Below are 20578 nucleotides of genomic sequence, written 5' to 3'. Positions count from 1 at the left end.
CGTGATTAACTCAAGCTTCCAGCCATTGTGGAACTTAGTTGGTTTTAAATATTGGTTTAAATATATTTGATAAATAATGAAAGTCATTTTAAATTACATTATAATAAATAAAATATAGGAGCATATATAAAGAAACATAACCAGCCAGGTACAAATCAGTGCTTTCTCTTTTACTTCAATTATTTCAATCCATAAATAAAGATTAGCTTTCAATTGCACTTTAAATTCTCTTGCCAGAGATGCCTCTGGCAATGGTTCCAGCTGGCTTGCAACTTTGAATGCAGAGACAGTATCATATTGTCATATTCATCTTTGAATCCCTCCAGAGTCCAGCACAATACTCTGCACATAGAGTCTAGCATAATACTCCAGACATCATAAATATATGTTCTATTGAAAGTTAACTAAGACTCTTTAAGGAAAAGGAGCGGATTTCTTTACCCAGTAAACCCCTTGTAAGTAGAATATCTGTTGTATTTCAGACCTGTGCTAAGTGACAGGGATACCAAGATGGATGAGACTCATTCCCCACCTGAAACCTCTCACTACCAAGCAACGCAGACAGACCTGTAAAGAAATCATCACCTACCCCAAGATCAATGAATGCCATGACAGAGCTTGCACATGGCATGAAAGTGGCACTGAAAAGGAAGATTGAGTCCATGCAGAGTGTTCAGGGAGAAAGTGGCTTATACTGAGTTAGGTGTGAAGGGATGAATGGCTGGATATTTGCCAGGCAAGCAATGGTGTTCTAGAAAACTGGTGTATCTAGGCATGTGTTGAGCATCTCCGCTTTGCCAAGCACTGTTCTAGGCTTTGGAGACATATTGGTGAACAAAATAGATAAAAACCACTAAACCACTGCCTGCCTACTTGGAGCTTACATTTTAGCTATTGATAACCAATAGATTATTTTAATGGGACAGTGCATCCCTCTTACCCTCAAGCACTGTGTAGTTTTAAGTTTAAAACGTTTGTATTTAAATAGAAATGCATGGTGGTTTCCTTGTGTGATCAGAACTTATTCTGGTCTGGCTGTAGCTACTTTTGCAGAGTCTCTCCTAACTCTTTGTTGTATTTCTACCCTTGCTCAAAATACAAACAAACCTTTTGCTGACTGCTGCCCATGACTACAGCTGCTCTCAGCAGTTCAGACCTCTGCACCTCATTTCAAGCTGTGTTTCCACATGCTGTAAGAACCCACGATGGTGTAGCCGGCTCTGGATCACCCTACTTCTCTCCATACAGTTGTTTTTGACTCTTCCGCTGTTCCTCCTTCTTCAGATAAGTCATGGTAAGGATTGCTTCAAGTGCCTCTTAGGTTGTCTGAAGAAAACCCTTCCCCAAATTGTTTATTTTCAGTAGGTCTTATAAGCTGTGAAATTGTTTTTTGAAACTAGAGGCTTCCAATAAATGTGTCATAAAGTGAAATGCAAGAATGACAAAGTGAATGGTGAAATGATTGTGTGGGAAGATATATGGAGGTCATAGGAGAGGGACAGATGCACATGGCAAAGTCAGGGAGGTTTGAGTCTGCGTGAGAAGAGGGTGAAATGCTTATAGAGGATAGGCAATAAAAAAGACCTTTTCAAGAAGTCCTTGAACATGCCTTGTTCATGAACTAAGATGGCTTGTCAATGTGGTTCTCTATCTAATAGTTACAAAGAAATTCTTTAACACAGTTTTGGCTTCCTAAATTTTGAGTTTTTTTTTCTAAATGTACTAGCAAACTAAGCACACATATGGATCAGTGTGCTTTTTTTCTTTTCTTTTCTTTTCTTTTCTTTTCGTTTCTTTTTTTTACCCTGTTCATGACACAGCTATGGAATTGGTCTGTGGATTCAAAATTTTCTACAGCACATTTTCATACTGAAGATTTTCATAGTGAAGCCCAGCAAGGATGTATGCTTGTGTTGGCATGAGTGAAATGTGTGTGCAAAAAGAAACCATTGCTTTAATAGTATGGCCTTTTATCTCTACTCTCTCTGAACCAAACCTGGCTTCTGTAAAGGTTTGCATCAGTGTATATGGGATATTTACTAGAGCCAAATTTGATTGAGATGGATTTCAGTCAGCAAAATGGAAGTGGTTAAGGTAGAAATGCTTGGTAATTGCTGAATTATCCCAACTTCCTTAAGTTTTTTCTATTTACCAGCTTTAGGTGATGATTTGGAATTACAAATGAAGCCCTAATACCATATAAATGTCCATATTGACAGACCTGGATTCTAAATATTTGAGAAGATGGTATAGTTTAAATAGATTAAATGAAAGAAGGATGTTTATAATACCTTTTGTCATACATTTTGTGATTTAGCATGATCTGAAGCAGACCTTGTGGAAATTGCTGTTTTTCAATTTGTGTATCTAAGAGCTGGGCTTAAGCAGTTTTAATATATTTAATGATATAGGAAAACTAGGGGGAAATCAGCTATAACTGGATGTGGGAAAGAATCCAATTATAAATAGGAATTATGATTATGAACATGTTTATATCAGTCTTGTATTTGAAAAAAATTGTTTTCCACTCTTTTCAGCACTTTTGAAATGTGTTATTTTAATATGAGAAAGAAACAGTGAACAATAAAAGAGGGGTTGCAGAATTACCTTGTTGAACTTCTGAACTTCTACGGCTCTGAAGATTTTAAAGCAGCCTTTACTTCAACATATTTGTGTAGGGAGAAGTGCACCCACTGGTGTTAGCCTTATGTTGAAAGATTAGCAGAGCAGATGAAATGTTGATTTTGACATCAATAGTTATTTTCATTTTTGATACCTCAATGAGATGGATGAATGTGTTTGGTCCACTCAAATCTCACAAGCAAAATAGAATTCCCTCTCTACCCACCATCACCTCTGCCTTTTTTAAAAGCTCACAGCTGTCTTTTGACACCTGGTATCAGGTTAAGTCAACTTTTATACATTTTTACCAAAAATATGCAATAAAACCAAACACAAAAAGACAAACTCCAGCAGGTAAAGGGTATATTTTATAAGAATTTTATTATAAAAATTTCACTGGTCTTTTAAAATCTAAATCAGAATACTGAGAAATCTTTTTTTTTTTTTTTTTTTTTTTTTTTTTTTTGAGACGGAGTCTCGCTCTGTCGCCCAGGCTGGAGTGCAGTGGCGCAATCTCGGCTCACTGCAAGCTCCGCCTGCCGGGTTCACGCCATTCTCCTGCCTCAGCCTCCGGAGTAGCTGGGACTACAGGCGCCCGCCACCTCGCCGGCTAGGTTTTGGTTTTTTTTTTTTTTTTTTTGAGACGGAGTCTCGCTCTGTCGCCCAGGCTGGAGTGCAGTGGCGCAATCTCGGCTCACTGCAAGCTCCGCCTGCCGGGTTCACGCCATTCTCCTGCCTCAGCCTCCGGAGTAGCTGGGACTACAGGCGCCCGCCACCTCGCCGGCTAGGTTTTGGTTTTTTTTTTTTTTTTTTTAAGTAGAGACGGGGTTTCACCGTGTTAGCCAGGCGTATCACGAGGTCAGGAGATCTAGAAATCTTAACAATGAACTCAACTTTGCTGATTATTAGCAATGAGAAGAAGAAAAAATATCCAAGGAAAGATCATAGGAAAATAAAAAAGAAATAGGGGTATAGAGGGAAGGTTTTGATTTTCTTTCGAGTATACTTCGTACCATAGATTTGTTCCTCAAAAGTTGTGTAAAAATTAGTATGTTAAGAAAGTATAAAAGTGTATCTACTCTGAGAGTGCTTCTCAAGGGAAGCTCTCCAAGAAAACGTTTAGTCAAATGAATACCTCTTAATTGATCTGTTGGGGAATTTTTGTATGTATGTTTATTCAGTTGGAGTTTGCCTGCCTTACTATTTGGTGCATTATGACATTTTATGCTTGGAGTGGACCTTAAAAATCTTCTTATCCCCAGTGTAAAGAAATTAGAAGTGAAGGTCAGAAGATGATGTGTCTGGTCACCAGGCAAAGCAGTGATAGAACTTATATTAGAATCTGTGTCTCTTTTGTGTTAGACCAGAATTCAGCTACTGTATCTTGATCTTTACTCATTTTAAATTAATTTTTTTAAACCTATGAAAACCGTTCAGCATCTCTTCCAGACACACTGGATGAAGAGAAGGTGTGACCAACCCTGATTATATTGATTATCAATGGGATTTAGCCTCTGTAGCACATAATCCACAACTGCGTAATCTCTGTAGAAACAGTCCATTGAAAGTTGTAGACTTTTAGTACATTTTACAAAGTTCAGAACTGTTTACGCTGAGTCCAGTTTTATCCCATATGCATTCAGGTAATTTATCCACATGGCTTAGTGTGTGTTTGTGAATGAGCATGAGCACCCTATGTGTGTGCTCTCTATAAGCTGAGGATTTGAGCTAGTCATTCAATGTTAATGATTTTACCTGCTCCCAGGATTAGCGTGGGACTAGTTAGTAGAATATTTATGATCTAATTAATTATGTTCCATAAAAGGTTTTTTTTATTTTAAAGATGCAATTATTAGAGCATAATCTCTAGAATAATGAAAAACTTGATAGTCTTTCATATAAATAATTTCTCTGAATGTTTCATAATATGGTATCTTTTCCTTACCCTCTTTGCCTGAAATCAACAACTAAGAGACATTACAAGGTAAATACAGTTAACGTGCTTGCTTTCAAAACTAACTCTTAGGAAACGGGGGTCCCAAGAAATTTTGGTTCTTTCTTTGACCTTCAGTTTCTTCTTCGACAAGATATTAATCTTTTTGTCTTCCATATGTTCAAGTATGAAATTGGAATAGGAATGCCAAGAAATCCGCTAGATTGTTGTGGCTATACATCTAGTTATATGTGAAATAGTTTGAGATCTTTGAAAGAAAGGTAAAGTGTATATAAGACATTATTATAGGTTTTTGTTGCTGTCATTATAAAAGAATCCATAACATAAGTAATAAGGTCAGGATTCTCTAAGTCAGCAAGTATTTATTGTGGTGCACAGAAAGAACACTGAACTGAGTATCAAGAATCCTAGGTTCTGGCTTTGTCACTAACACAACATTTAAAAAGAGAGCAGTCATTTCAGCTTTCTGCGTCTGAGTTTCCTTTGCTGTAAAATGGGTGAACTGGCTTCGCTCGTCAACACTATCCTTCCTGGCTTAGTTAATATTTTTTAGGATTTTTCCTGAGTCTCAGATCTGTACTAGTTACTTTAAGGCAGTGGTTTTTGAAGTGTTGTTCCTGGACTAGCAGCATCAGAAACTTGTAGACCCTCCTGCCTCACCCTAGTCCTACAGCAGCAAAATTTCAGGCATTAGGTGCAGGGCCCAGCAATCTGGGTTTTCACAATACTCTAGGTAATTCTTCTGATCCATGTTAAAGTTGGAGAACCACTGGTAGAATAGACATAAAAATGAATAAAACACAGTTCTTCTTAAGCAGTTTTTAATTTAGCACTGTTATATATCTAATTGTCATGCCAATTTTAGCTATGTAGGTATAAAATCTAGTGGTGTTTGTGTGTGTGTATGTGTGTGTGTGTGTGTGTATGCGTAGTAAATTATAGGCATATTAATTGCTAGGACTGAAACATTTAGGGATGGTATCTTTGAAGTCAGCTGAGAGATTTCCAATGGCAAGGCATTGCCAAAGGCATAAAAGTATATATGAAGTTTGAAAATAACAGTGTTTAACAGTCACATGTTAATTTCATGTGTGCTTGTCAAATGCAGTTTGTTTTACTTTAGCACAGATATTTTTGTTCTGAAAAGTAAAAACAAATATTCTGGAATTATGCCCAGAATTTTAATTTTAAAATTTACATTATGATTATTATGTATGAGCACCAGGCACATAACCTGATGTTCAGATCCTCTCTGTGTAATGTTTCTATTACTCTCATTCTAACATTCATATGCAATTTCAAAAGAAACTTGTAGTTGACTTTTCAGAATGCAAATCTTGTTTTGAAATGCACCTGAGTTTTTGAAACATAATTCAGTTGCAGTTAAATTTTATGGGCAGGTGGTTTTCAATATAGCTAAAATTCACTGAGGGGGGAAAATCATGGCCGTATATGATCGCCTGTAAGTCAGAGGGAGATACCTATTGATAGACAGGACTGCTATTTCAGTTCTCATCCTGAGAGATGAAAAATTGAGCAATAAAACTACTTTTAATTTTGTTTTGTAGCTACAGTGGACCAGGGAAATTTAGTGAGAACTTGGGAATGCATCGAGCATTTTCTTCCAAAAAAAGTATCAAGAGTGTTAAGTTTCTTTGGACATGTATAACCTAGTGGTGCTTCATAATGAATACACGTTCTTGTATGAGATCAGTGACTGGTTCTAACTGTGAAATATGAAATGATAGCCTGGCGCTGATACCATGATTACCCCTGGAGAGACTGTTGCCCCTCTTGGTGCCTGGCCCCTTTCATCCAGCCTGTGAACACTTGCTGTTGTTAGCACTAGTGCTAATCAAATGTAAACACCTTTACTTTCCAGCTGTTGCTAATTGGTTTGGGAATAATTATGGGAGTGTTGATTTTAAAGCTAAAAATAGTGCGGTGATGTTTAAATCCAACTCATTTTGGCTGTCAGAAATGCTCCTGTGATCCTGAAAGTGTTGCTAAAAACGTTTGCTTTAAAAAAAAATGTAGTAATTAAACTTGTCTGTTGTGAGAGCCACATATATCTGCCTGCTGCCTGCTCTGATGAAAGTGGTAAAGGGCAAACTTTTTAAAGGTCTCTGACCAGTTGACAGGACACAATCTCCTGCTGAACTTCATTTTAGAGAGTAAAGCCTTGTCATTTGAGCAAAAGAGGAGACAAAATAAATTTTGAAATAGCTCTATGCGTTCTATATCATACAGCTGATTATATGCTTCTGTGTTAACATTAAAAATAGAAATTGTAATAATTATATTAATAAATTAATTATAGCGCTTCCAAACTGTTATGTTTTCTAGAGGCAAGTTTGAGGGTTTGAAATCACATAATTAATATTTCTCAAACCTAAAGCTGAAGAAATATGGTAGCTGTTTGGCATCAATTGTTTATTCCTCTGGTTCTTCATAATCAGGGTTGTTTTTGTACCTTTCCTTCTAAATTTAAAAGTCATCTTACAGATTTTTTTCAAAGTCATTTAAATAAGCAATGAGGAAAAGTATATTTTCATCTTGAGATATGTGCAATTTCATGACTCTTCATTTTATCATATAATTTAGTGAAGGAAAAGCTTAAGTATTCTTAATTTATTGTTTGTCAATTATTTTGTAATTTTTGGAAAAAATGATTTTATGTACCCTGTTAAGAGGTAAACTGCTTTTGTCGATAAGTATTGAAGCACTGCACAGCTACAGTGTTGCTGAAGTCAATTTGAAATTGGCTTTATGTCCTTATAGGATGCCCTAAACATCTGTCTGCCTGTCCCATCTTCAGAGAATATCAAAGAATTTTGTTAGTGCAGTATGTGGAAATGATCTTGGCAAGTGACTGCTCATTAGTTGAGGTGGTAAACTATAGTTACTACGCCTTTTTGATGGCTATGGCAAGGGAAGTGTTTTTGATGTTATCTTAATAATAATAGGAGATATAAGTCTGTGAATGTGTATTCTTTTTCAAGTCTGTAGTTATTGACATGATTTCTCCAAATGTGTAGTCAGTTCAGAATTACCCTTGAGCAGATTGTGACATTGTAATTGGCCCAATATTACTTTCAAATTGTAATTGACATTTCCGTATACTCAGAGCATTAAGTATGTTGTTGATATGGAAAGAACCTTTACTTGCTATCTAACTGGAACTATATGAAAAATTCATTTTTTAACCTTGCACAATGTTGATTTGAGCCAGAAAATATGTTATTTTTCTACCTTGTTTAGGGATCAACAAGAAAGTTCCATTTAGAGTATGGTGCAGAGGCAACAATAATTATATACAACTTTATAGCAAGTATCACAGTTTTTTTCTTTGATACCCTGAGGATACATCCCACAAAGAATTATAAAACTAAAAAGAATATTTATTTTAATTAACTGTCACTGTTAACTGTTCATGAATTGAGAGACTTTATGATGCTTAGATGGTGATACCCTCCAAATTGATCTTTATATTCAATGCGATCCCTAGCAAAAACCCAACTGTTTTTTTTTTTGCAGATGTTAACAAACTGATTCTAAAATTAATATGGAAATGCAAGAGACCCACCATAGCCAAAACAATCTTGAAAAATAAGAATGAATTTGGAAGAATCACGCATCCTGATTTCAAAATTTAGTACAAAACTACAATTGACCGTGTCATACTGACATAAGAATAGACATATATAGATCAATGAATGAAGTACAATTGAAGATCCAGAAATATACCCTTATGTTTTTGGAAAATTCATTTTCTATAAGGATGTCAAGACAATTCAATGAATAAAAAACAGTCTTTTCAATGAATGATACTAGCACAACTAGATATCTACATACAAAGAATGAATTTGAGCTCCTTCTTCACACAATGTGCATAAATTAACTCAAAATGATAATAGGCCTAAATGTAAGAGCCAACACTGTGTAAGATTCTTAGAATAAAACAAAGGTGTGAACCTTTGTGACCTTGTATTAGGCAATGTTTCTTAGATACAACACCAAAAAACACAAGCAACAAAAGAAAAGATAAATAAATTGGACTTGGTTAAAATAAAAAACTTTTGTGCTTTAAAGGACACATGAAGAAAGTGAAGACAACCCAAAGAACAGAAAAACATATTTGCAAATCATATATTGGATAAGAAATTTGTAAATGGAATATTTAAAGAACTCTTTACAGGTCAATAATAAAAAGACATACAGTTAGACATTTCTCCAAAGAAGAAACACAAATGGCCAATAATCACAGGGAAAGAAGCTCCACATCATTAATCATTACAGAAATGCAAATCAAAACTACAATGACATATCACTTTATACCCATGAGGATGAATAAGATACATTAAAAATAAAAATAAGTTGTGGCAAGTCTATGGAGATATTAAAACCCTCATGTATTACTGGTAAGAATCACGGCAAATTATTCAGACGTGGGAAATAGTGCAGCAGTTCCTCAAAATGTTAAACATAGAGTTACCATATGACCAACAATTCCACTCCACAGTGTACGCCTAAGAGAACTGAAAGCATATGTTCACATGAGAACTTGTACCCAAATGTTCATAGCAACATTATTCATAATGGGCAAGAGTGGAAACAGCCAAAATGCTCACCAGGTGATGACTGGATAAACTAAATGTGGTATATCCATAAAGTGGAATATTGTTGGGCCATAAAATGGAATAAAATACTGATATATGCTACAACATGGATGAGCTTTTGAAAACATTATTATTCTACGTGAAAGAAGCCACATGTCTTATGATTCTGTCTATATGAAATGTCTAAAATAGGCAACTCCTTTAAGACAGAAATTAGATTAATGATTGACAGGGCTTGTTGGGGAAAGGGAGGATGAGGAGTGGCTGCTAATGGATTTGGGGTTTCTTTTTGGGGTGATAAACATGTTCTAACGTTAGATGGTGGTGATTACAAAACTCTGAATATATTGAAAACCACTTGATTGTACTCTTTAAAATGGTGACTCTTATGTAAATTACATATCAATAAAGCTGTTGTAAGAAATAAAAATCCTCTTAAAGCAATCCTTTAGATGATCATAGCTGCAGCCCCACAGACATGGGGCTGCAAACTTACCAGAGACCCAACTCTAGAACTGCCCAGCTAAGCTACTTCTGAATCTCTGATTCACAGAAACTATGAGAGATAATAAATGTTTATTTTTTTAATGTATTAAGTTGTGGAATAATTTATTATTATACAACATTAAAAAATTAATACAATGTACTCTTGGTGTTATGTACTTGATATATAGAGAACCAGATACAAATTCATTCCTGTGTAAGAGAAACAGATAAGAAAGTTAATGATTTTGGCAAAAATGAGGTCATCAAATATCCTGACATGCATGATAATCACAGGTTCCACTATTATGTTAAATTATCTCCCTAAGTATTTTTGTAACCTGCTCAACCCTGTCTCCTTTATCTGTAAGCATATATCAAGCCCTTCATAATAATATGGATATTTGAAAGCATTCAAAAACATTCATCTTTTAAAATTTGGTACCTTAAACCATGAAGTGTTTTTGAGCCTTATGGAAATTCTTTCTTATCTAAGTGAAAATGAGAAAATTAATTTTTAAAAAGTCTAGTGTAGGCCAAGTCTTTCACAAAACTACCAACCCCTGCATGAAATGTTGTCACTTAATCTAAAAGTGAGAGACATTTTTTTTTTTTAACTCAGTTCACTACAACAAAGTCCTTCTGTTGCGGTTATGTCTTACTTTCCTTAAGATAATAACCTCCTGGGTGCGGTGGCTCACGCCTGTAATCCCAGCACTTGGGAGGCCAAGATGACCAGATCACGAGGTCAGGAGATCAAGACCATCTTGGCTGATATGGTGAAGCCCCATCTCTACTAAAAATACAGAAACAAAATTAGCCGGCCATGGTGGTGGACGCCTGTAGTCCCAGCCACTCGGGAGGCTGAGGCAGGAGAATGGCGTGGACCCGGGAGGCGGAGCTTGCAGTGAGCCGAGATGGCACCACTGCACTCCAGCCTGGGCAACAGAGCGAGACTCCATCTCAAAAAAAAAAAAAAAAGATAATAACCTAATATACTCATGTCCAGCCTCTTAAGCTCGTATATTGTCTTCCTTACTCTGTTGCAATAATGCATTTGGATGCATAAATGCTGTTTGTAAGTGTGGATTTTTGATAAGTCTTTCTGTATCTGGTTTGTTGCTTTGGTGAAACCAGAGTCCATGTCTAACAATACTTTTTTGTGACTCCACTTATGAAGAGAGGAGTATCCACATCATTCCCTGTTAGAGAACAGCTCTGAGGCCTAATGTCTTCCGTAAGGAAGCAGCAGCATCAGGCATGCTTTCTAGAATCCATCCTCTCCTCTGCTTCTCTGGGTAACATCCAATACAACTTTGCCACTGTCCTGGAGTACAGGGCCTCTCTGACCCTCTAACCTTTCTGTAGTGGGAGCCTGTTTACAATTTTAGAAATTAAATGGGCAATTTGAATCTCTCTCTGAAGATTATCCTCAGAATCAAATTTCATGACAAAGTAAGAATTCTGGATTTCTTCTTCCTGCAGTGTTTCTGCCTGACTTTGACAGAGGTGACTTTGCCAAGCAGTGTTTTTTCATGGATTTTGCTTTTTTTATATTTAATGTTGTGGGGGCAAGCAAGTACGTACCTTAAGGCTAATATATCACCATCTGTCACCAGAGCCTCCCCTTCGGTATTCTTTTTGTTCCTGGTTTAAAACACGCAATCCCAAAAGCCTATGGCTGAGTAGCAAGAAGCTAAATGAAGTATTCCAAAGCTCTTAACATACTGCCTTGTATACATGACGCATTTGAGCATTTCAGAAACCAAACAGGAGAGAAAAGAACATTGAAAGCACCGAAAAGATTAACACCTGCTTCCAGTTTTCAAAGAAATTAGAGCATACTGTATATATCCAGCATAAAGCCGTTTACTATCCCATATTGAGATATTTTATTCAAATTTTCAATTCAATATGCATAGCATTACCTGCTTATAACTTTGTTTCACTATAGGATTCCACGCAGAACTTGGAAGAGAGAGAAGTTATGAATGGTGTACAGACAGAACTAACATCACCAAAAACTAAGGATACATTGAGGTATTCTCTTATGCAAATAAGAATATCTGATTTATTTCAATTTGATATGTTTTTTTAATAGTTTATAATTACTCTTTACAAGAAAGATCAGGATAAATAGAATCATGGAGAGAGAGATAGGAGATATATATATATATAGGATATATATAGAGAGAAAGAATATGTATATATTCTTTAGTTAAAAATGTTTATGAATATGTGTGTAATTTGGTTATCAAAACGGACTTTTCACATGAGTTTTATCACCTTTTGTAGATTAAAGAACTGCAATTCAGAGCAATTAAGTGACAACTACAGACTTAATTGACACCCACCACTCTTGTCTATAAAGCCACTGTTTCAAACATTCCTATTGCATGTACATTCCCTGATGCCTTGGTGTTTTATTTCATGCTACCTGACTAAGGCTAGGAAACTTCTCGTATAAAAGTGCAGCTAAAATCAGTTTTATATCAAATTCAGAAAGTAGAGTGAGTGCAATTCCCAGCACTTTAAGACCCTGGAGTGGGAAAGGATGATAACAATCTTAACATCATTGAATGCATGAGGGAAAGCTTAGAGGTTACAGCTCTAAGACAGGACATTGATTCTAGCCGGTATGAGATGAAAAAACAGTTAAAGTGAAATTAGGAAGCCAATTCTGGCTGAATTACATGGTCCATATGCTCCTGGGGCAGGGAGAATCTCATATCCCACAGGGCTTGGCCCGTGCATAGGACTTTGGGCACACATCCACATAGAAGCTAAGTAAATTATTTGTAGTCTATCTCAAAATGTCTTGAAACTGTTTAATTTCTATAATCGTTGCTCAAGCCTGTGTTATCCCTCAGCTACACTATTATAATAACCTACTAACTTCTCTGTCAAATATTAGTTTCTCCTTATTCTAATCATTCCCACATATTACTGTTGGATAAAATTTTTTAAACCACAGAATTTATCAAACCATCCCTTAGTTCCAAACCTTTTGGATTTAGAAAAGTCCTGGGTTTGAGCACTAGCTCTGCTACTTACTACCTGTGTAATCTTGGACTAATTACATTACTTCTTTAATATGTATCTTCATAGGCAAATTGATATCATCATCACATAGATTATTGTGAAGATTAAATGAGATACAGTACGGACAACTAACTTAGCACAATGCTAAATGAAAGGCTGGAAAAACATTAATTTCTATTGCCATTATCATTGTCATTTTTACACAGATTGTAGTTTATTGTAACTATTTCTCATTCTCCCAAGCAAGACTGTGAATCCTCCAAAGGATTCCTGACACCTAATTCAGGTCTTGGAATTATTATAATAGGGACATATTTGTTGAGTGAATGACTGAATGGATACAACACATTGCTCCATAAGTCATAAGCAAAACTGTTAACTGCTCACTCATTATTAACACAAACATCTTTAAAGAAAAATAACATTTAAAAGACATTCTCCAAATAGTTTTACGATATGCATCTCTTATGAAGCACCATTCAACTTATTTTGATCTTAAAAAGACAATGAAGCAAGAGGTTTGGTGGTTTTTTAAGAAAATTACACTTTGACTTCTTTTTAAATAGCAAGCAATATGTACAAAAGACCTTCACCTCATCCCTAATTCCTATCTCGTTTCTGACTCTGCCTTATCTCTCCACTCCTACTTCCCCAAATAAGCCTTCTTCCAGACTTACCTTTTATTTCATGCTTAACACTGTCAGCCTATTTTAGCCTATCCTCTCCTGTGTCCAGGATGTCTATTCATTGGTCAAACTGTTTGCAGAGGCCACCTCAAAATATATGAGACATTTCCCCATGTTTTAATGCTTTATTCCTGTAGTTATTGCTCAAGCCTCTATTATTCTATTACTTGCAGTTAGATTATTCCAATAATTTAGTAATTCCTGCCTGAAGTACCAATCTCTCCCTTGTGGTTCCCTTTTCCAATTGGTCTCACATATCACTGCATAAATATTTCTAAACCATAGCACTTACCACACTTTTCCCTAATTCTAGAACCTGTAGTGACTTCATTTTCTGCAAATTAAGTATAAATTTGCTAGCCAGAAATTTAACACACCACTCCGAGATTTCATCTCAAGCTAATGGTTTAATCTGTCTCCTATACACAGCACCTTTCTGTCTTTCCCTCTCTTTTTCTCCCTCCTTCTTCCTCCTCCTTATTCTGTCTCTCCCATCTTCCTCCCTCCCTACCTCTCTCTAATATTACAACCAATTGTTACGCTCACAAACTATCCACATTCAATATCTCCGTGCAGTTGACTTTCTCTCCTGTGCATGCCTGCTCCATCCCCTCAACTACCTTTTCTGATGGAAGACCCATTTGTCCTTCTTCAGGAATAGATTCCTAATCCAAGCTTCCCTTCCTAATCCTGTACCCTCCTCCTCTGTGAAACACATAACAAGGTGCCTCCACTTTGAAACTGCACCTTGGTTAAGCAGTTAAGAACTCTGCTCTGGGGTGCAGTAAATCCCTATTTGAGTCTTGACTCTATAGAAATGGCACGCTGTTGGACAAATTATTAAACTCTCTAAGCCTAAGTTTATTTCTAAAATGGATGTGATATAAATATTTACTTTATAGATTTAATATCAGTACATGATATAATGTCCAGAAGAAGGTTAGTACACTGCCTCCCAAGTAATAGCGTGCGTTCACTGAGAGTTTACTACTGTGACCCATTGCTTTCTATTCTTCTTTGTTACCTGTCTCAACCCTCCCCTTAGATTATAAACTCCTCAAGCATTGGTCTTTGTTTTTTCCTGGTGGAACTTCCCCAGTGAAACAACTCAATTAATATTTGTTGAATTCAAGTGAAGTAAGTGGATCTCATCACCAACAACAAAGTCCTTGATAGATTTTTACTCGTACATTTGCATCCTCAAGACGTTTTGCCATCAAGTAGAGTTCAAGGTTATCCTCAGACTCTTCCTGGAGGTTTCCCTCTGTAGTCCGCCTCTCATACCATTGTGTGCCACAGATCTGAGAATCCACCCTTCCAGAAAATCAGCTAACACCCACCCAGGTGCTGCAGTCCTTTGTCTTCTCTCTGCATGTCAGCAGTCTGATTGCAAATAAAACATGTTCCTCAATCCTGCAGTATTTAAGGCTTTTTAAAGAAAGTCTTACTGAGGAAATCAATAGAAAAAAATGGATTAATCTCTTTTAGCCTGTAAGCTTGTTTCCTTAGACAGTTCTAACAATCGTACTAATAGCAGGTAGTTATTGAACGCTTTGTAAATGCCAGATGTGGTATGTGTAACATATATGTGTTATGATCTTTATTTTTCCTATTAAAGCTAACAACTCTAATAGGGAAATAACTAATCTTTTTTTTTTTTTTGAGATGAAGTTTTGCTCTTTCACCCAGGCTGGGGCGAAGTGGTGTGATCTCAGCTCACTGCAACCTCTGCCCCCTGGGTTCAAGTGATTCTCGTGCCTCAGCCTCCCAAGTAGCTGGGATTACAAGTGTGTGCCACCACACCCGGCTAATTTTTGTATTTTTAGTAGAGATAGGGTTTCTCCATGATGGCCAGGCTGCTCTCGAACTTCTGACCTCAAGTGATCTGCCCACCTCAGCCTCCCAAAGTGCTGGGATTACAGACGTGAGTCAATACGCCTGGCCAGGAATTACCTAATCTTAATGTTCTCTGTGTGCAAATGAGGAAACTGAGGCACCGGCTCTTAATTAAAATAATTTACTCAGACTCCTGACTCAAAAGTTACCACTGGGATACACTTTCTCTGTAATTATGCATGTGAATCATGATTTTCTTATGAAATAAAGTACCTCCCCCTCCCTATCCTCAATCTCATCTCTTCCATACCTCAAAAAGTGACCTGCCATGGAGTTTAATAATCTTAGTGTTAAAAATGCTGTCCATTTGCCTTGTGTAAAGAAATGAGACTTACAAACATCTGCAACTTCTGTTGTATATTTTTCCTTCAGGCTTGAAGTCTTTCTTCTGGATGGAAACCAAATAAAGCCTTTTGCTTATAGCTCTAGCAGAGTTGCCATTCATAATGACAGTCTCATTTTTAGACCACTGATTCTGCAGTTTCACTCATAGTTTTGTCTAAATCTCAGATTGGTAGCAGCTGGTTCCAGTTTTATCAATTAGATCTTAGAGCATTTTGCTAGTTTAATACTAGTTAAACTAATGCTTTATAACTATCTGCTTATTTTAGTATGTCTTAGAAAGTTGTATAAAGATAGCTATTTTGATCTTAGTAAAATTCTCCCACTTTTCATCTATGTGTAACCAAAATATTTTTCTTTTATCCCACACAGTTTATTTTCTTTTTTTATATATAAATGGTTGTCAACTACTTTTTCTTTCCACTGCCAGAATATCCTTTCCACCTCACTTTCTGTATTTTCCATTTTATTTTATTTTTTATTATACTTTAAGTTCTAGGGTACATGAGCACAATGTGTAGGTTTGTTACATATGTATACATGTGCCCTGTTGGTGTGCTGCACCCATTAACTCATCATTGACATTAGGTATATCTCCTAATACTATCCCTTCCCTCTCCCCCCTCCCCACAACAGGACCCAGTGTGTGATGTTCCCCTTGCTGTGTCCAAGTGATCTCATTGTTCAGTTCCCATGTATAAGTCAGAACATGTGGTATTTGGTTTTCTGTTTCTGTGATAGTCTGCTGAGAATAATGGTTTCCAGCTGCATCCATGTCCCTACAAAGGACACAAACTCATCCTTTTTTATGACTGCATAGTATTCCATGGTGTATATGTGCCACATTGTCTTAATCCAGTCTGTCACTGATGGACATTTGGGTTGATTCCAAGTCTTTGCTATTGTGAATAGTGCCGCAATAAACATACGTGTGCATGTGTCTTTATAGCAGCATGATTTATAATCCTTTGGGTATATCACCAGTAATGGGATGGCTGGGTCAAATGGTATTTCTAGTTCTAGATCCTTGAGGAATCGCCAAACTGTTTTCCATAATGGTTGAACTAGTTTACAGTCCCACCAACAGTGTAAAAGTGTTCCTATTTCTCCACATCCTGCCCAGCACCTGTTGTTTCCTGAATTTTTAATGATCACCGTTCTAACTGGTGTGAGATGGTATCTCATTGTGGTTTTGATTTGCATTTCTCTGATGGCGAGTGATGATGAGCATTTTTTCATATGTCTGTTGGCTGTATGAATGTCTTCTTTTGAGAAATGTCTGTTCATATCCTTTGCCCACTTTTTGATGGGGTTTTTTTTCTTGTAAAATTGATCGAGTTCTTTATAGGTTCTGGATATTATCCCTTTGTCAGATGAGTAGATTGCAAAAATTTTTTCCCATTCTGTAGGTTGCCTGTTCACTCTGATGGTAGTTTCTTTTGCTGTGCAGAAGCTCTTTAGTTTAATTAGATCCCATTTGTCAATTTTGTCTTTTGTTGCCATTGCTTTTGGTGTTTTAGACATGAAATCCTTGCCGATGCCTATGTCCTGAATGGTATTCCCTAGGTTTTCTTCTAGGGTTTTTATGATTTTAGGTCTAACATTTAAGTCTCTAATCCATCTTGAATTAATTTTCGTATGAGTAAGGAAAGGATCCAGTTTCAGCTTTCTACTTATGGGTAGCCAATTTTCCCAGAGCCATTTATTAAATAGGGAATCCTTTCCCCATTTCTTGTTTTTGTCAGGTTTGTCAAAGATCAGATGGCTGTAGATGTGTGGTATTATTTCTGAGGGCTCTGTTCTCTTCCATTGGTCTATATCTCTGTTTTGGTACCAGTACCATGCTGTTTTAGTTACTGTAGCCTTGTAGTATAGTTTGAAGTCAAGTAGCGTGATGCCTCCAACTTTGTTCTTTTGGCTTAGGATTGTCTTGGCAATGCGACTTCTTTTTTGGTTCCATATGAAATTAAAAGCAGTTTTTTCCAATTCTGTGAAGAAAGTCATTAGTAGCTTAATGGAGATGGCATTGAATCTATAAATTACCTTGGGCAGTATGGCCATTTTCACAATATTGATTCTTCCTATTCATGAGCATGGTATGTTCTTCCATTTGTTTGTGTACTCTTTTACTTTGTTGAGCAGTGGTTTGTAATTCTCCTTGAAGAGGTCCTTCACATCCCTTGTAAGTTGGATTCCTAGGTATTTTATTCTCTTTGAAGCTATTGTGAATGGTAGTTCATTCCTGATTTGGCTCTCTGTTTGTCTGTTACTGATGTATAAGAATGCTTGTGATTTTTGCACATTGATTTTGTATCCTGAGACTTTGTTGAAGTTGCTTATCAGCTTAAGGAGATTTTGAGCTGAGACGATGCGGTTTCTAAATATAATCACGTCATCTGCAAGCAGGAAAAATTTGATTTCTTCTTTTCCTAACTGAATACCTTTGATTTCTTTCTCTTGCCTGATTGCCCTAGCCAGAACTTCCAACACTATGTTGAATAGGAATGGTGAGAGAGGGCATCCCTGTCTTATGCCGGTTTTCAAAGGGAATGCTTCCAGTTTTTGCCTATTCAGTATGATATTGGCTGTGTGTTTGTCATAAATAGCTCTTATTATATTGAGATATGTTCCATCAATACCGAATTTATTGCGAGTTTTTAGCATGAAGGGCTGTTGAATTTTGTCAAAGGCCTTTTCTGCATCTATTGAGATAATCATGTGGTTTTTGTCTTTGGTTCCGTTTATATGCTGGATTACCTTTATTGACTTGCATATGTTGAACCAGCCTTGCATCTCAGGGAGGAAGCCAACTTGATCATAGTGGATAAGCTTTTTGATGTGCTGCTGGATTTGGTTTGCCAGTATTTTATTGAGGATTTTTGCATCGATGTTCATCAGGGATATTGGTCTAAAATTCTCTTTTTTTTGTTATATCTCCATCAAGCTTTGGTAACAGAATGATGTTGGCCTCGTAAAATGAGTTAGGGAGGATTCCCTCTTCTTCTATTGATTGGAATAGTTTCAGAAGGAACAGTATCAACTCCTCCTTGTACCTCTGGTAGAATTTGGCTGTGAATCCATCTGGTCCTGGATTTTTTTGGTTAGTAGGCTATTAATTATTGCCTCAATTTCAGAGCCTGCTATTGGTCTATTCAGGGATTCAACTTCTTCTTGGTTTAGTCTTGGAAGAGCGTAAGTGTCCAGGAAATTATCCATTTCTTCTAGGTTTTCTAGTTTATTTGTGTAGAGGTGTTTATAGTATTCTCTGATGGTAGTTTGTATTTCTGTGGGGTCGGTGGTGATATCCCCTTTATCATCTTTTATTGTGTCTATTTGATTATTTTCTCTTTTCTTCTTTATTACTCTTGCTAGCAGTCTATCAATTTTGTTGATCTTTTCAAAAAACCAGCTCCTGGATTCATTGATTTTTTGGAGGGTTTTTTGTGTCTCTATCTCCTTCAGTTCTGCTCTGATCTTCGTTATTTCTTGCCTTCTGCTAGCTTTTGAATGTGTTTGCTCTTGCTTCTCTAGTTCTTTTAATTGTGATGTCAGGGTGTCAATTTTAGATCTTTCCTGCTATCTCTTGTGGACATTTAGTGCTCTAAATTTCCGTCTACACACTGCTTTAAATGTGTTCCAGAGATTCTGGTATGTTGCATCTTTGTTCTCATTGGTTTCAAACAACATCTTTATTTCTGCCTTCATTTCGTTATGTACCCAGTAGTCATTCAGGAGCAGGTTGTTCAGTTTCCATGTAGTTGAGTGGTTTTGATTGAGTTTCTTAGTCCTGAGTTCTAGTTTGATTGCACTGTGGTCTGAGAGACATTTTGTTATAATTCCTGTTGTTTTACATTTGCTGAGGAGTGCTTCTAACTGTGTGGTCAATTTTGGAATAAGTGTGATGTGGTGCTGAGAAGAATGTATATTCTGTTGATTTGGGGTGGAGAGATTCTGTAGATGTCTATTAGGTCTGCTTGGTGCAGAGTTGAATTCAATTCCTGGATATCCTTGTTACCTTTCTGTGTTGTTGATCTGTCTAATGTTGACAGTGGGATGTTAAAGTCTCCCATTATTATTGTATGGGAGTCTGAGTCTCTTTGTAAGTCTCTAAGGACTTGCTTTATGAATCTGGGTGCTCCTGTATTGGGTGCATATATATTTAGGATAGTTAGCTCTTCCTGATGAATTGATCCCTTTACCATTATGTAATGGCCTTCTTTGTCTCTTTTGATCTTTGATGGTTTAAAGTCTGTTTTATCAGAGACTAAGATTGCAACCCCTGCTGTTTTTTGTTTTCCATTTGCTTGGTAAATCTTCCTCCATCCCTTTATTTTGAGCCTATGTGTGTGTCTGCATGTGAGATGGGTCTCCTGAATACAGCAAACTGATGGGTCTTGACTCTTTATCCAACTTGCCAGCTGTGTCTTTTAGTTGGAGCATTTAGTCCATTTACATTTAAGGTTAATATTGTTTTGTGTGAACTTGATCCTGTCATGATATTAGCTGGTTATTTTGTTTGCTAGTTGATGCAGTTTCTTCGTAGCATCAATGGACTTTACATTTTGACATGTTTTTGCAACGACTTGTACCTGCTGTTCCTTTCCATGTTTAGTGCTTCCTTCAGGATCTCTTATAGGGCAGGTTTGGTGGCGACAAAATCTCTAAGCATTTGCTTGTCTGTAAAGGACTTTATTTCTCCTTCACTTCTGAAACTTAGTTTGGCTGGATATGAAATTCTGGGTTGAAAATTCTTTTCTTTAAGAATGTTGAATATTGGCCCCCACTCTCTTCTGGCTTGTAGAGTTTCTGCCGAGAGGTCTGTTGTTAGTCTGATGGGCTTCCCTTTGTGGGTAACCCGACCTTTTTCTCTGGCTGCCCTTAACATTTTTTCCTTCCTTTCAACTTTGGTGAATCTGACAATTATGTGTCTTGGA

At 36.7% G+C, this 20578-nt stretch overlaps 1 protein-coding gene across 4 annotated transcripts in view; it reads left to right on the top strand.

Annotated features, from left to right (window-relative positions):
- Positions 1-20578, top strand: part of PARD3B (par-3 family cell polarity regulator beta) — a 1137826-nt gene that overhangs the window by 583863 nt on the left and 533385 nt on the right. For 3 of the 4 annotated variants that reach the window (XM_033230595.1, XM_033230594.1, XM_033230597.1), the window contains one exon: positions 11633-11718. In XM_033230595.1, coding sequence (XP_033086486.1) covers positions 11633-11718 — 86 coding nt within the window. Of the gene's footprint in view, positions 1-1155; positions 1295-11632; positions 11719-20578 lie in introns of those variants that run through there. The other variant, XM_033230596.1, reaches the window with a different exon arrangement.

The sequence above is a fragment of the Trachypithecus francoisi genome, unplaced genomic scaffold, assembly GCF_009764315.1.
Source record: "Trachypithecus francoisi isolate TF-2019V2 unplaced genomic scaffold, Tfra_2.0 Lachesis_group13, whole genome shotgun sequence".
NCBI classification, from domain to species: domain Eukaryota; kingdom Metazoa; phylum Chordata; class Mammalia; order Primates; family Cercopithecidae; genus Trachypithecus; species Trachypithecus francoisi.
Note: the sequence above shows the minus strand (reverse complement) of the source record. Positions and strands in the feature narration are given on the sequence as shown.